The sequence below is a fragment of the Protopterus annectens genome, chromosome 1.part0 (assembly GCF_019279795.1).
Source record: "Protopterus annectens isolate FY-2018-M chromosome 1.part0, PAN1.0, whole genome shotgun sequence".
Classification (NCBI taxonomy): domain Eukaryota; kingdom Metazoa; phylum Chordata; order Ceratodontiformes; family Protopteridae; genus Protopterus; species Protopterus annectens.
Window position 1 is genome coordinate 670205368 of NC_056725.1, and position 15001 is coordinate 670220368.

Below are 15001 nucleotides of genomic sequence, written 5' to 3' on the forward strand. Positions count from 1 at the left end.
CTTCTACAAGAAACTTTAGCGTTATCCATGGCATACACCTTCAGTTTCTTGCCTTTAGCTAGGATACCTGTTGACACGCCTCTTCCAGTGATGGGTAACTGACAGCAAACACATGCCACTCTGCTCCAATGAGCTTACATTCTTTCATACATACCCCCCTCATGATGTCACCTATCTTCTACTCTGAGACTCCCCTTATCCTAATCTTACACTCCACGGACTTTGCTCATATGCCATGTGAAACTGGGATTCACTATCCTTACCCTCATTTGCATAGGATTGCCTACTAATGCTTGGTTATATCTCTTAGACTGAGCTTCCCCCTTAGCAACCTCTACTCAGTAGCCATGTTGACTTCAGCCTGACATTCACTTGCATGGCAGTTGAATATTTAGAGTAATATCCCTATTTGTGGCTTTTATTTTTTTTTTCATGGTTTTTACAGCGCAGCACTTTTGCGCGACACTGCACTACGCTTAAAATTCGAAGATCGAGGTAAAAAAAAAAATATTTTTTTTATTTTGCAACGGGAATAATTGCCAATGGCGGTATATTTGGCCATTGGCATGCTTCCTCAACTGGATGAATCCTTTATTTGGAGCTGTCACGGCTCCGTTTTGCTATTTGCAGAACGGTACTCAGTTGACAACGGAGTACATTTCTGCAAATAACTCTACTCTTACTCGGACAGGTTAGGGTTTCCTGGATCGCAAATTTACCTCATTTGCATAACTTTCAGCAGCAAATGAGGTAATTTGTATAACCTAGCCCTGTCCATGTAAGAGTCATTTTTAGGAGCTCTCTTGCACGCCCCTGCCGGCTGTTCCTGGATCGCTCGGCAGACATGTTGGCTGCATGGAGTCTTACTCTACTCTTAGACTCCGTGCAAGCCTTCGTGAATCCGGCCCAATGTCTTTCAGCTTATCACATTAGGGGTTACCGTAGCAGATCGCCACACAGACAACCAATAGCATGAAATTAAATGCTTTCATTTTTTTGGCTAATGATACAACATTACAAATTTTGTTACCTTAAATGAAAGTATAGAAAGGAGCTCCTGATGACACCCTGATACTGAAAATCCTAATGCCTTTTGATATATACTGCAAATCCAACTAATAACAATTGCCCATCTCTGTTATACTTTTAAAGATTATTTTTGATTCCCACATCTGTGCTACTGATACATATTAACTCCTCTGAAATTGCTATTCCTCGGTGCAGGGGAATTACACCGACATACCAAAGTTTCAGCCTTAGTAATATATTTCCCCTACTTAAGAGTTAAGAGTTAAGACTTAAAGAGTTCTGCATTTCTGAAGATCATACTTATAGTCTAAAATTTCAAAAGACACTCTTAGAAAGGATAAAAAGAGATGGAAAAACTGGGGAAAACTTGGAAGATGGGTGCACTTACAAAATGCAAAAATAATGCAAAAAATGAAGGGAACTAGGGTTAGTCATATCAGATGACCTAAGAGCAAACCAGCATACCTCTCAACCTGCAAACATTGAAAACAAGCAAAAGAGTTCTTGAAAAGTAGAAGCATCTAGCCAGATATCTAGACATCTAATTAGCATAACAGCGTAACATTTGAACACCAGACAGCACACAACTCTTCCTGCTTCCACTAGGAATGTGGGAAAATACTCAGAAACACATTTATAAAAACAGTGTGTGACAAAAATGATGGAAAATATAAGCACATTATTAAAGAGTTAGTGTAAAATCTACAACACAAGGTCATTTATTTTTGCTTCTTAAAAAGGGAGATGTAAGATGTCTGTCCTCTTTCGTTATATTATTGATGTTACTACTATATTGATTCTGTAGTGTTTTGTTTGTGTGTGTGTGTGTGTGTGTGTGTGTGTGTGTGTGTGTGTGTGTGTGTGTGTGTGTGTGTGTGTGTGTGTGTGTGTGTGTGTTTGTGTGTGTGTGTGTGTGTGTGTGTGTGTGTGTGTGTGTGTGTGTGTGTGTATACACCAGACAGCTTCAAAAATTGTGTAGAATGCAGGGGGGAGTTATAGAAAAATGTGTGAAAGAGGTAAATGAAGCCTGAAATTGATGGGGTCATACCTCCAAAAATATGTAATGTGTAGATATAAATCATGCCTGAAAATAAGTATGTTCTTTTAAAACAGAGACAGTCAAAACATCTGCAGACAAGGACTGCAAAGAAAGGAGCAAGGAAGGGTATTGAGACAGTAGCACATACAGACAGAAGTGTCACGAGAAGAAAAATGAAGCATTTTTATATGTCTCTTTTTAAACAGTTACAAAAACACCATAAAGATTTCTGGACAACTCCTTACCACAAAAAGAATACAGAAGTACTTCAGAGGACAGCCATATACATTTTCACATGGAATAAACTAGAAGTCTTAGAAAGATCAACAACAAGAACCAAGCATTTGTAGCCCTAATAGTCATGAAGAAAAGAATATGAGGGGAGGGTATGAAAATATGAAATATGTCTTTAATACCTCTAGGGAATGTACAAAACTCATGTCAGTATCTGGATACTGGCCAAGGCTCTTGCCACCCCTATAGTGTCTTTTTTAGGTGGTGTTCCAAAGATCAAATTACCACCATAACGGCTACAAACAAATGCAATTTGAGGGTCATGCTGCTCAAAGCTAGAAGCCTAAATCTCAAAATGCACTCGCTGGAGGTACTCCTTAAAATGGAGAACATCGACATTTGTGCTGTATCAGAGACCTGGTTCAAGGCTGCAGAAAGCACCCCCATGCACTACCAGGCTACAACTCATTCCACACCTTTCGGCCCCAGAACTTGGACTAAAGCTCTAAAGGTAGTGGTGTTTCCATATTCATAAAGGATGTGCACACCTCCAGACTGGTAGTCCAATATAATGCATCTGAGATACTTCAGGTGCAGCTAACATTGGGTAAGACAGGGTTTCGGGTCATAGCCTGCTATAGGTCCCCAACCATGTCACAAGATTCACACTCTACATTCCTAAGCACCCTGGAGAATATTAAGGTTCAACCTAACACTCTCATACTGGGCGACTTCAACTACCCCTCCATTAACTGGGAAAACTACTCATGTGCCAATACACTTGCCCAACGCTTTCTGGAATTAATTAATTCCAATGCCCTGGGCCAACTTGTTCTTACCCCCACTAGAAGTCGGACATCCTTGATTTGGTCATTACTAACATGGGCGACTGTTGCTCTACACCAATAGTCAACTCCTCCCTGACTAGATCCGATCACAAGCTAATCACCTTGAAAATCCACATACCCCCCCCCCCCCAACAAAGGTAACCACCATGAAAAACTTCTCCAAAGCTAACTTTGGGCTCCTAAAATCAGAGGTGGCTAACTTCATGGCACCCATGCAAATGGAGAATAGTTGCATGACCGCCATATCATACAACAATGCACTGTACGAACATGTACACAAATGCATGGATCTCGCCATACGCAATAGAACTAAGATGCTCTCCTCAAAAAAAAAAGGAAGCCATTCTGGTGGTCCCCTGCCATAAACAAACTCTACAACAGAAAGAAGAAACTGATGCGGAATAAGGTGAAGTCCCAAGACTGGAAAAACTCCCTTATCAGTCTCAGCAAAAGGTTGAGATCCCTCATCAAATTGTCTAAAGCTAGTTATGAAAACAGAATTGCAGCAGATAGTAAAGACAACCACAAGGCCTTCTAAAGTTATGTAAAGAATCACCATGGCAATACCCAGATTTGCTCTGAGCTAATGCACAATGATATTGCAAATATGCTGGCTAACAGATTCAGTGCTAACTTTACCCACCCCCCAAAAGGACCAATCACAATACCAGTAGATTGCCAGGCACCCAGTATTACTGTTGCAGAGGTTAAAACAACACTGTCTAAGGCCAAGAATACAGCTTCTATGGGACCTGACAGTATGCCTGGCTGTATTCTACATGAACTACAGAGTGACCTGGCACCTCACCTGTGTGCCCTGTTGAGTCATAGCCTCACCTCAGGCTTTGTCCCTACCAAATGGCACACTGCTACAGTCATCCCTCTCCACAAAGGAGGAGCAACTACAGACCCCGGGAACTATCGCCCCATTAGCCTGATGAGTCTGATATGCAAAACTATGGAACACATTATCATAGACCTAATAAACAAGGATATAGGGAATCTCCAAACTCTGGATCCAACACAGTTTGGTTTTGTGAAGGGTAGATCATGCCTGCTCAACTTGATTGACTTCTTTGAGTCAGTCACCAGAGCTGTGGATGAAGGCAAGGTGGTTCATACAGCCTACCTTGATCTGGCCAAGGCCTTTGATACCATCCCCTCTCAGGAATCATAGAAAAACTTACTAAGCTTGGCATCAATCCCTATATAACTAGGTGGGTTGCAAACTGGCTCACAGATAGAACTCACAGTGTGAAAGTAGCTGACTCCAAGTCAGACCGCTGACCAGTCACGAGTGGAGTCCCACAGGGTTCGATCCTGGATCCCCTCCTGTTTGGTATCTACTTCTCTGAAGTCCAGGCCAACATGAAGGAACTCTGGCTGACAAAGTTCCCAGATGATTGCATGTTGGGAGCTATTATTAACTCCCCAAGTGATGCTGACATCCTTCAGAAAGGCCTCAATGAGACCAACGACTGATGTCAGAACCATGGCCTTAAGCTCAATGCCAAAAAATGTGTCTTCATCCCCTTTGGGAAAAATCTGGTTCCCTTGAATTACCACATTGATGGTAGTCCACTGAACATAGAAGGCATTATAAGAGATCTGGGGTACACAGGTTGACAGCAACATCTCTTTTGACCACCACGTTGCCACTGTGATCAAAAAGTCCTTCTATGTGGCACATCTCATTACTAAGGGTTTGGCATCCAGGAAGAAAGAGGTCATTGTCTCCCTCTACTCTTCCCTCATTAGGCCAGTCATTGAGTACAATACCCCATTTGGCATGTACCTCACTAAACACCTGCAACAACTGAAGAAGCCACAAAAGTGCCGCACAAAGAGGATCCTAGGCCTTAAACACTTGTCTTATATGGACAGACTCAAAAACTCCAACTATTCTTTGTCTCATATCACCTACTTAGAGGTGATCTCTGCTTGACTTACAAAGCCATGTCTGACCCAGTTCTGTTAAAAATGCTACATCTAAAGAAATCCCAATCCTTCTGCACCACACACCCCAGAGACCTCAACTTCATTACCACAATCAATAGAACATGCTGGAGGGACAGGTTCATAACCCAGAGACTGCCCATGCTATGGAATAGACTTCCCATACATGTCAAGCAAAGCACCTCACTGTCCCTCTTTAAGAGAAATCTTGATGAGTGGATGGGAGATAGAAAATTCACCCCAGGGATCACTCCAGTGGCTCTACTTGACAGAGGCACTAGGAACTAAAGTTGGGTGGCATGATGCCAGGTTAATCCGATGGGCTAGGCTTGTAAAAGTCTCCAGGGCCTAGTACATACCTATGAACTTATGAACCACACCCCCCAAAAAAATAATCAGAGAAATATTTGGAATACAAGTAGATGGTTTGAAGATTCAAGGTTAGTGGCTCAGAGTAGAAACATATGATAATAATTTTACAGATGGCACGATGATTAACTGGAATAGCTTTCCAGAAGGATTGGTACGGAAACATCACTGAATTCAAGAATGCCTGGTAGATTTATAAGTTCATTCATCCCATTAAGGACTGGGTTGGATTTGTTTGCAAGAACATATATTTCTCTGCTAATGACATTATGTGCTTTCATTACCTTTGAAGCATCGGCTCTTAGTCAAGTTTTCAGTAAATACTGTGGTTTAAAAAACCTACACGACAGTTTTCCGTATGGTTTATATGACCGCATCCAATGTGTATAACCTGCAGCCTTTTAATCTCATTGTTTCCAAAGGTGCATTCCAGAGTCTGTGCACTCGGAATCAGGCTAGAGCTGTTTGTAATAAGACTCCACTAGTCTGTGCCCTTTGTAATGCTGAAGTATACAAATTCTCTGTCTCACCAATTCTTTATGAAGTGTTAGCAATTGCATGTTACAGAACACACACACACACACACACACACACACACACACACACACACACACACACACACACACTTCAGATCCTTTCTTTTTTAATGTCTATTTATTTGTAAGGTACTTACATATTATCATATTATAATTCGTAAGTAGCAATACCTGTTGACAGTTGTGCAGTTTCTAAGACAGTTTGCAGTTCATTTGAACAGAACCACAAAAAAAAAAAAAAAAAAAAAACGACTATTTCACACTAACTTAAATAGTACAAAATTTGAATTGCCGTTATAAAGAAACAGCAGCTCAATTTCTCTTATTTCGCGGACAAGCATGATTCCGAGCATGACAACTGGGTGTTTTGTATGCTGTACACAGTTAACAGCAATCTGCCAGTAATGTGTCTTCAAATGATGGGCACTCGGTTTTTAGGTAGGCAAAGTACCTACCCTGCTAACCTATACTCTTCAAAACCTCTATAAATTGAGATGGCACACCATGGATGGAAGGTACAGTCCTGCTGATTTTTAAAGTGGTGCAATTCATATTGTGATCTCGGAATGACTTCATCTTTAAGTGGAAAGGGGTGTGTGAAGTTTTAACTGCTGTTCTGCCAATGTGGTAATGAGATACAGCAGTAAACTGAATGCAGCCACAAATACACAAATGCAAAAATAATGGCTTGAAAAGTGCTGAGAAGCCACAAACAATAATGACAATAGAAGAACACAGCCTACAGTTGTACTGCGAAGCAGTTTGCAGACACAAAGCGGGGAGGTACGCTACTGAGGAAGAGGAATTTTGCTGTTGTTCTTCTTCCTACATCTCATTACCACATTGACAGAATAGCAGTTAAAACTTCACACACCCCTTTCCACTTAAAGATGAAGTTGTTCTGAGATCACAGTATGAATTGCACCACATTAAAAATCTGGTTGCGATAATACGTAAGCACCATTTGTAAGTAAATCCATACATTGTAGCATGTTAAAATCTTTAAAATACAATTAGAAGTTATAAAATGAAAAGCAGTTTTACAGAATGCACGTATGCCTACTTTTTGTTTTACACAAGCAAATTATTATCAGTTTCCTAAAGAATCTTCTCAAGCAGAGAGACTACTTAGTTAAGAATCAATAGGTGATGCCTTGTGTGACAAAATTATTAATCTACATTAACGTCCTGTGATTAATGTCTTGTGACTAATCTTCATTAACTTCTGTTTTTATTCTGTTTTTATTTGGTTTTAAAATAATAGATACATAAATCAGTTATAAAAGAAACTATTTCCACAGCTGATCAATACATCAGAGTTATACATATCAATGACAATTAATATTTTTCAAGCAAGTCTTTAAGTTTATGCCGAGATTTATATGGATGTGTAATATCAGAAGTTCTTATCTTTATATTATGCAATTTTCTATTGCAAACAATTTTGCCATACTAATAAATTCAACACTAGAAGGGGAACTTTTTCCAGTTTTTGGTAGTTTTACTTTTCTGGCTATAACAGGAATAGACCAAAGATGAGGCATATGGGTTTTTGGAATTCTCTCAGGAATTGGAACATTAAATAAAACTAAAGATTTAGAAATATTACATCTATCTGACACTAGAGCTTGAATTAAGTTATTAATTTCTTTCCAAAAAAGGGAGATTACTTCACATTCATATAACATATTCACCCAATCAGCTATTATTTCAGCATCAATCACATCTCCAGCATTTAATTCTATTTGATTTATACATAATTGTAATTTTGTTGGGAGTGAAAAAAGCTCTGTGTAAGAATTTCCAAATTAAAATGTTCCAGCATAATGAAGATGTGTTTTTTTATCTGTACATTTTAATATTATTTTTTGTATTCTTCAGATAAGTCTTCATTATTAATTTTTGAACAATAGTTCCAATAGGAATTGTCTAAATATGTGAATTCTAACTTAAGAATTTTATACATTTGTGACAAATATGATTTATTTTCCATTGCATTATTATTGATCTTTATTAAAAATTCCAATAATTTATGGAACAATTTCTTATCTAGGTTAAATATCTTATTTATCTCTATGTTCACAGTCTCTAAATATTTGTAAAATCTACATTAACATTTTGTGACTAATTTCTTGTGACTAACCTACATTAACTTTTTGTGACTCATTTCTTGTGCCTAATTTAAAGTAATTTCTTGTGACTAATCTACATTAAGTTCTTGTGACTAATCCACATTAATTTCCTCTATTGTTTCTTCTAGTATACTTTATCTAAAATAAATAACACCTTATTTTATTCAGTGCTGTATACATTATGCATTCCTTTTTCATATCAATGCAGAGCTTTCTTATAGTTATTTAAATATGGATTAATTAAAACAACATTTATTTCAGTATTCCTGCATTAAGGTTTGTACAACCTTTTCCCTATGTGGTCATTTAATGATCTTACAAAATGCACCAAAATCCTATGCACATCTCATATCAAACATATGTACAAGCTGAAATGGCTAAACGTGAAATCTTGTATGTAATAATTGTGCCTAATTTGTTGAAAACCTCTTGAAGCATTCACTGAAACACACACATCAGCCAACTACATGGTGAAACCATTTGCCATGCTAGAAGCAATGTATGACAGGAGGGTCAGTGGTGTATCAGGAACATGCCCACACTACACACAGATCACATACATGCAGGCTCTAATGGGCTCCCACAAATATGAATACATGAACAATGGATGAAAGGACTGAGCCATAACTGGGTTGTACAGCCATCCAATGCACACACCGAGCTATATGGTTCCTGCAGTTTCATGATTTGAGTACACATAAATAAAACAGTACCTTATGCTACTTTAGTGTATACATCCTGTTCCTGTAAAAAACACACAGGACAAATACAGTTACTCTACCTCCCATGACCTTCACATATGCTGTTTTACAAACTGTGATAGTTAGTCATCAATTCCATGCCAAAAAAGCCCTTCCTCAGCCAGCAGGTAAAGCAGCTGACCATGCATTGCACTAATTGTTAGTTAGCCAGCTCACATTTGGTTTATACTACAACTGCTAATTATGGAATTTCTTCCATATTACACATCAGTTGGCAACTAGCAAAATTTCACATTAGAACTTTACATCTGTCTGATTTGATATCTGTTTGGCAGGGTATATCTAGTACACAGCTTGGGAGCAACAGACACTGAAATACACATTTGTAGTCTCTTAAGAGGGCATTTGTCAGGCTACTAAGAAGCACGTACATTATACGTAGGTCTGGTAGATGATATAAAACTTGCTGATTCTGTATTTTCATCTTCTAACAAACATGCATTACACACTTAGACTTAACACATCTAGGTGGCGCCACTGCAATCTCTTGTAAGACATGTAGTAAAGTTCTGGGTGCATTTAAATGATGTGGGTACCTAGAATGACTTAATTCCCTTATACAGTGGTAATGGAAGTCAAGCTAAAGAGTGGTACTGTCTTCTCTGCTTGAACTTATCTTAAAAGCTATGTAAGCCAACACTCTACTGTAGGACCCTGTGATTTGTTTCTGTATTTCTCTAAAAACATCATGTTTACAGCAACATCCTGAAGGTTCCTCACAATACCTGTGAAGGGAATAATTATAATGTCATGCACATTAGTTGATTTTAAATCCTACATCAGTTTTTTGTTTTGATTCATATAGTACATTATAGGTAGCCTGTATGGAGAGTTTCATGTACCATTTCCTAATCTGTAAAAGCTGCACCAAACAAGGTTGCTTCAATCTTAAAGCTAAATGAAAAAAATCAGAATTATATACTGTACCTTAAGTACCCAGACAGACCTTATGACATTTTTAACTTAGCATGACTAGATGGAGTTTAAAGTGCGACCAACATGAAAGCTGAATGGTTGGTTACTTCAGCAGGATACAGTTCGATTAATAAATTCCATTAAAGGAGAATTCTACCCCAAAGTCCAGTTTTTATTTCCAAAAAGTGATTTTCTTCCCTGTAAGTGAACTGCTATTGTTTTGGAAAAAGGCATAAATCATCTGCAGTTAAATGTTTCTTGTGTATCAATACTTATCTGCACATTTTTAAAATATATTTACTATATAACATTGTAAACAACAACTTCAGCAAAATGCACAGCAATGAAGTATTCACAAACAAATGCAAATAGTTTCTAACAAAGGAGATTTACTTAACCATGTATTTAGGCAAATAAATTAGGATAGTGCATAAACTTTTTTTAAAAAATGCATAAATTCTATAAACAGAAATATGTTTATGTGCAGATATACACGATTTTAGTCCATATTTCTTTCCCAATCTTTGAATATATTACTGAATTTATGAGCATTTATGACTTTCTTAGTGGCATTCACAATAAGTATGACTTATACTTTCTGGAGATTGCTGTAGGTTGTTGTGCTGTGTCTTTTGGCTTTTCCTGGTTAGGGGTCACCACAGCGGAACTCCGCTCCGCTAATGATTGGCAGTAGATTTTTACGTGCTGAGTTGTCAGCCCTGACGCACAACCTTCAACGAAGGTAAACCCATTCACGCATGTCTTCACACAGAAGATGCTCTAGCTGAGAATCGAACAGGACAATGTCTTACTGTGAGGTGACAATGCTACCGCAGCACCACCACCACAGTAGCAGATAGGATTAGTATATTGCTGTGATACCAAAAGAAAACTCATCATATACACCATAAAAAGGATGTAGTACTATTTTGATTTGCAGTGCATTTAATAAATAATGTGTAGTTTCTCTACTACAACATTCTAAAAATGTGTAACATACTGACAGACCTAGAAAACATGTTAATTTTCAGCTACATGAGACTGATACATGAAAAATTTCCCATCCATTTCATGACTGTTTATCAAGGTTACATCACGTACCTGAATTTATGGTCGTTCTCCTTTTCTCTTTTTCCACATTTTGCAATTGCAAAGCTGTGTCTTTTGTTGTTTTCTTTCCTTGATATCTACTCTCCCAAACTCTTCTTTGGAGGGGAGTCTTCATTTTACTGATCTTCTCACTATACATTCGCGCTAGCATTTGCACTTTGGTTTTGATCTTTTCTGAGTTTTCAGATAGGCTGTCTTCTCCTTCTTCATAAAGCCTGATCTCTGGAATTTCAGGTGCCCTGCAGCAGGAAACATTATTTGAAAATATCTTTGTAGAATAATTGTGTGTGACGTCATTGCAAACCTCATCACAGCTTACAGTAATTTTTATCTTCTGCACATTTTCATTTTTTACACTGTTTTTTTCAGACCAGTCTTCTGCTTCAGTGCTTGATAACTCCTCATAAAAACTTGAGGTATTATCCAAATCAGATTCTTCTAGAATAAGTAAAGGCTCATTAAACTGACTTTCACCATCATTTCCTTCCTGATGATTTTTTTCCTCTTTCATTGGAGTAGATTTGGATTCCTTATTTTGGGCATTAGAATGGTTCTTTTCTTGCCACACGTCCTGGATCTCAGCACAGGACTTGGGGTTCGTTTCTGCAACACCTGTCTCAGAACCATCTGACTTCATAACATCATCAGCTTGAGCAATGTCTTTGTTTTCAGTTATGCCTTTATCTAAGGACATTGACTGCATGACAACCACATTATTATTTTCCTCAATGCCAGTTTCACAACATGGAATTTCTGCAGAGGACGGGTCAGATACATCTGGACTAAGTATCTTACACAGCTCAATATCACTTACACTTTCTTGTTTCTGCATGTAATTAAACCTTGAAACAGAATCCTTAACAACCCCCGTAGGTATATGGGATATACTATCCCTTCTTTGGAAATGTGCAGTGCTACTGTTTATTTCAGCTGTTTCATAATAGCTTTTTATCTTCTCAATGAGCAATCTGTCATTTTTTGTTAAGACAGAGTCCCTTTTGACATTAGCAAGTGCAGTATCTGATTGCTCTAATGAATTGTCAGAAGTAACCATACTATCCTCCAGTAACTGATTACTATCTGTGTTTTGAGAAGTTAGGCCCTGGAAATTGTCATTGTTGTCCAACTTTAAAATATCTTCACTGAAATTAATACAACTAGGCATAAAATCAAGATCTTTGGTCATATTCCCTTGTGATGTGTCTGAGGTTTGATTTTGGACCTCATCATGTACAGTTATATCAGGCAGCTGAGTACAGGCTGCAGTATTTACTTGACTCATTTTGTTTAAATGAGGGAGAGAAGGAAGACTATTATGCTGACTATGTTCAGGGTTCATAGAAATGTCAATGCTTCCTGCTGAGTTTTTTTTGTTTACTGTACCCTGAGCATCTGATCTCATCAAAGCAGTACTGCAAGTATGTCCGTCTTCTTTCAGATGTTCTTGTGGAATGTTATTTTGTGATGGTAAGTGGGAAGTAGAATTCACTGCAGGTGCACCATTGTCTTCTGAGACATCATGATGGGAAATTATTAATTCTTGATGATCCTATATTTGAAAACAAAAATTATATATTAAAAATTATGCTATAATAAATATGCACAACAACATTTAATGTAGAATATACTGTGCTGAAATATATTTATAAATGGAAATCTCTAAATTTACACAGTCATATTTTGAATATTAATTTCCCATCCTAAATGAAATAAACTGTATCACCATATTTTGAATCACAATCTACTTGTTTATCATTCACCAAGACCAGCTTTTGGGTTGCATGGACAAACTGCCTATATCAAACAGTGAACATAGTTACTCTTTTCTGTCATTCCGTAACAAATACAAAGACAGCCATCTATCAAGAAAAATACACTTCTTCATTTTTTTGTCGAAAGTAGTCCCGTTCAATTCTCAGCTAGAGCGTCTTCTGTGTGGAGGCATGCGTGAATGGGCGTGCCTTCGTTGAAGGTTGTGCGTCAGGGCTAGTAACTCAGCACATAAAAATCCACTACCAAACATTAGCTGACCGGAGTTCCGCTGTGGTGACCCCTAACCTAAAAGACACAACAACTAAGCAAAAAGGTAGACTTTGATAATGAAGAATAAAGTTTTAAAAGAAAAATTGTTTGAAAGCAAACATGTTTAACATCAGGATCTGGGTACACAAGGTCAGAAGGATGTATTTCCATAAGAACAAAATAATTAAGATGAGAGAAATGGAAATGAGGTAGAACTATAACTTTGAAAATTGAAACAAACTGGACAGACAAAATAAACACAGTGTAAGGCAAGATAAAAAAAACTGAAGACAATTTATATAAAAATGATTGAGCATAATAGGAAACCATTTTGCAAATACATAAGATGTGGTAGAAGGAGTAAGAAATACAGATTGAAAAACTGTGATTCTAAAATGTATTCTCAGATGCAACAGAATATAGATATATTTACAAATCCCTATGCACAACAATATGGCTCAATAAAGGGGTTGATAAATTGGGGTTTCTATTACGTTGTCAAATCCTTGAAACTTCTAACCTGAGAACATCAAACTCAGATGTTCGAAGTTTCAAGAATTCAAACGTAAAAAAGTGAAATAATAAACTCTAAAATCTACCTAACTGTTGCAAACAGGGGGGCAAGCCCCCATGCACACCCACACCCCCCGCTCTTTAAATATACCAACTCTGAGATTGCAATATAGTGTGGAAAGAGAAGATTACCCTTTACTGCACTGTAGTGCGATCTTGAAGTTGGTATATTTAAAGAGTGGGGGTGTGGGGGTGCAGGGGGGCTTGGCCCAATGCTTGCGATACTTTATTTTTTGTCTTTTGTTTTTATTTTTATTTTTTACCGTTATCGAAGTTCTGACACTTTAAGCATAAGGGTTCAACCTTATGGTGTTCGAAGTTTCAGAACTTCGATAATGTAATAGAAACCTGATAAATTGTTCTACTAACATTCCAGTAATTTCAGGTACTGAAATTAAATTATATTATATTGAAAAAATACTACACAAACTTAAAAAAAAAAAAAAACACAGACAAAAACCTGAGAACACTTTAGGATGAACTTACATATATGGGTAGATTCCTCAAGATAGGAGACAGGAACTTGGTAAAAAAAACTCTTTTTAAGGGAAAAGGGGAATAGGACAAACCCAGAGTCATATATAAATGAAAAAGTTAACTAATGCACTGTGATGCAATTTATATATACTTAACTTCAGCCTTTGATAGTGTCAAACAGAAATCGGTAAATTAGAACTAGGCAGTTATGTAATCTTTTTTTATTTTTGGACCCATTGGACCTCATTGCTACTGGACCCCAGTAACCAATGTCTATGCTGGGTCTGCTAACTAATCTCCAGTCTTGCTGGACTTGAACTGTTTTTGTGATGGCAGGTTGTGGATCCTGAGGGTGCCTTTGGAGCTCAACTCATCTGTCATTTTGTCTTGGAAGGTATTCTTTTTTTTTTAGGGCCTACCCATTTCCCTTCCCTTCCCCCACCCACCACAGTTGTTTAAATTTGAGGGCAGCTCCCCTGTTGGACTATGCCCCCAATAGGGAGTGTGTGTGTCAACAAATGTCCTCTCATCTGGAATGGGCATGCCCATCCCTTCATTCCTGATTCCTGCTCTGTGATTTATCTGAGCTGCTAATTGAACCTGAGTTGGCTGGGCCATAGTCAGGGCTTTATTCTGCTTGGAAACCAAAGTGGCCCTAGGTATTGTAGTCTTGATAAGAGGGTTAGCTACATAGCTTACAAATTGGACATGGCAAGTATCAAACAACAACTGGATAGGTTACAATCAGTGTGTCTTACAGGGTTCTGTCTAACCAACAAACTTGGTTAGGTTGTATCTTTCACATCTTTTTAATCTGAGGTGTCTGCAGTCTGTTTGCAGATAACTGGAAAATAGATAAACTGATTACATCTTTTGCAGACAGGGCATGTCGGAAAAAGAACTTAACTAAATTGACCATTTGGGCACAGGAGAATAATATGCTTATAAATATATCGAAAACTAAGCAGATATGATTTGTGTGACATAAATTGAAAGGTGA

At 37.8% G+C, this 15001-nt stretch overlaps 1 protein-coding gene across 3 annotated transcripts in view; it reads right to left on the reverse strand.

The window, feature by feature from the left end:
* Window positions 1-15001, reverse strand: part of PLEKHG2 (pleckstrin homology and RhoGEF domain containing G2) — a 1701404-nt gene that overhangs the window by 35812 nt on the left and 1650591 nt on the right. For all 3 annotated transcript variants that reach the window (XM_044062076.1, XM_044062085.1, XM_044062066.1), the window contains exon 18: window positions 10921-12478. In XM_044062076.1, coding sequence (XP_043918011.1) covers window positions 10921-12478 — 1558 coding nt within the window. The remainder of the gene's footprint in view (window positions 1-10920; window positions 12479-15001) is intronic.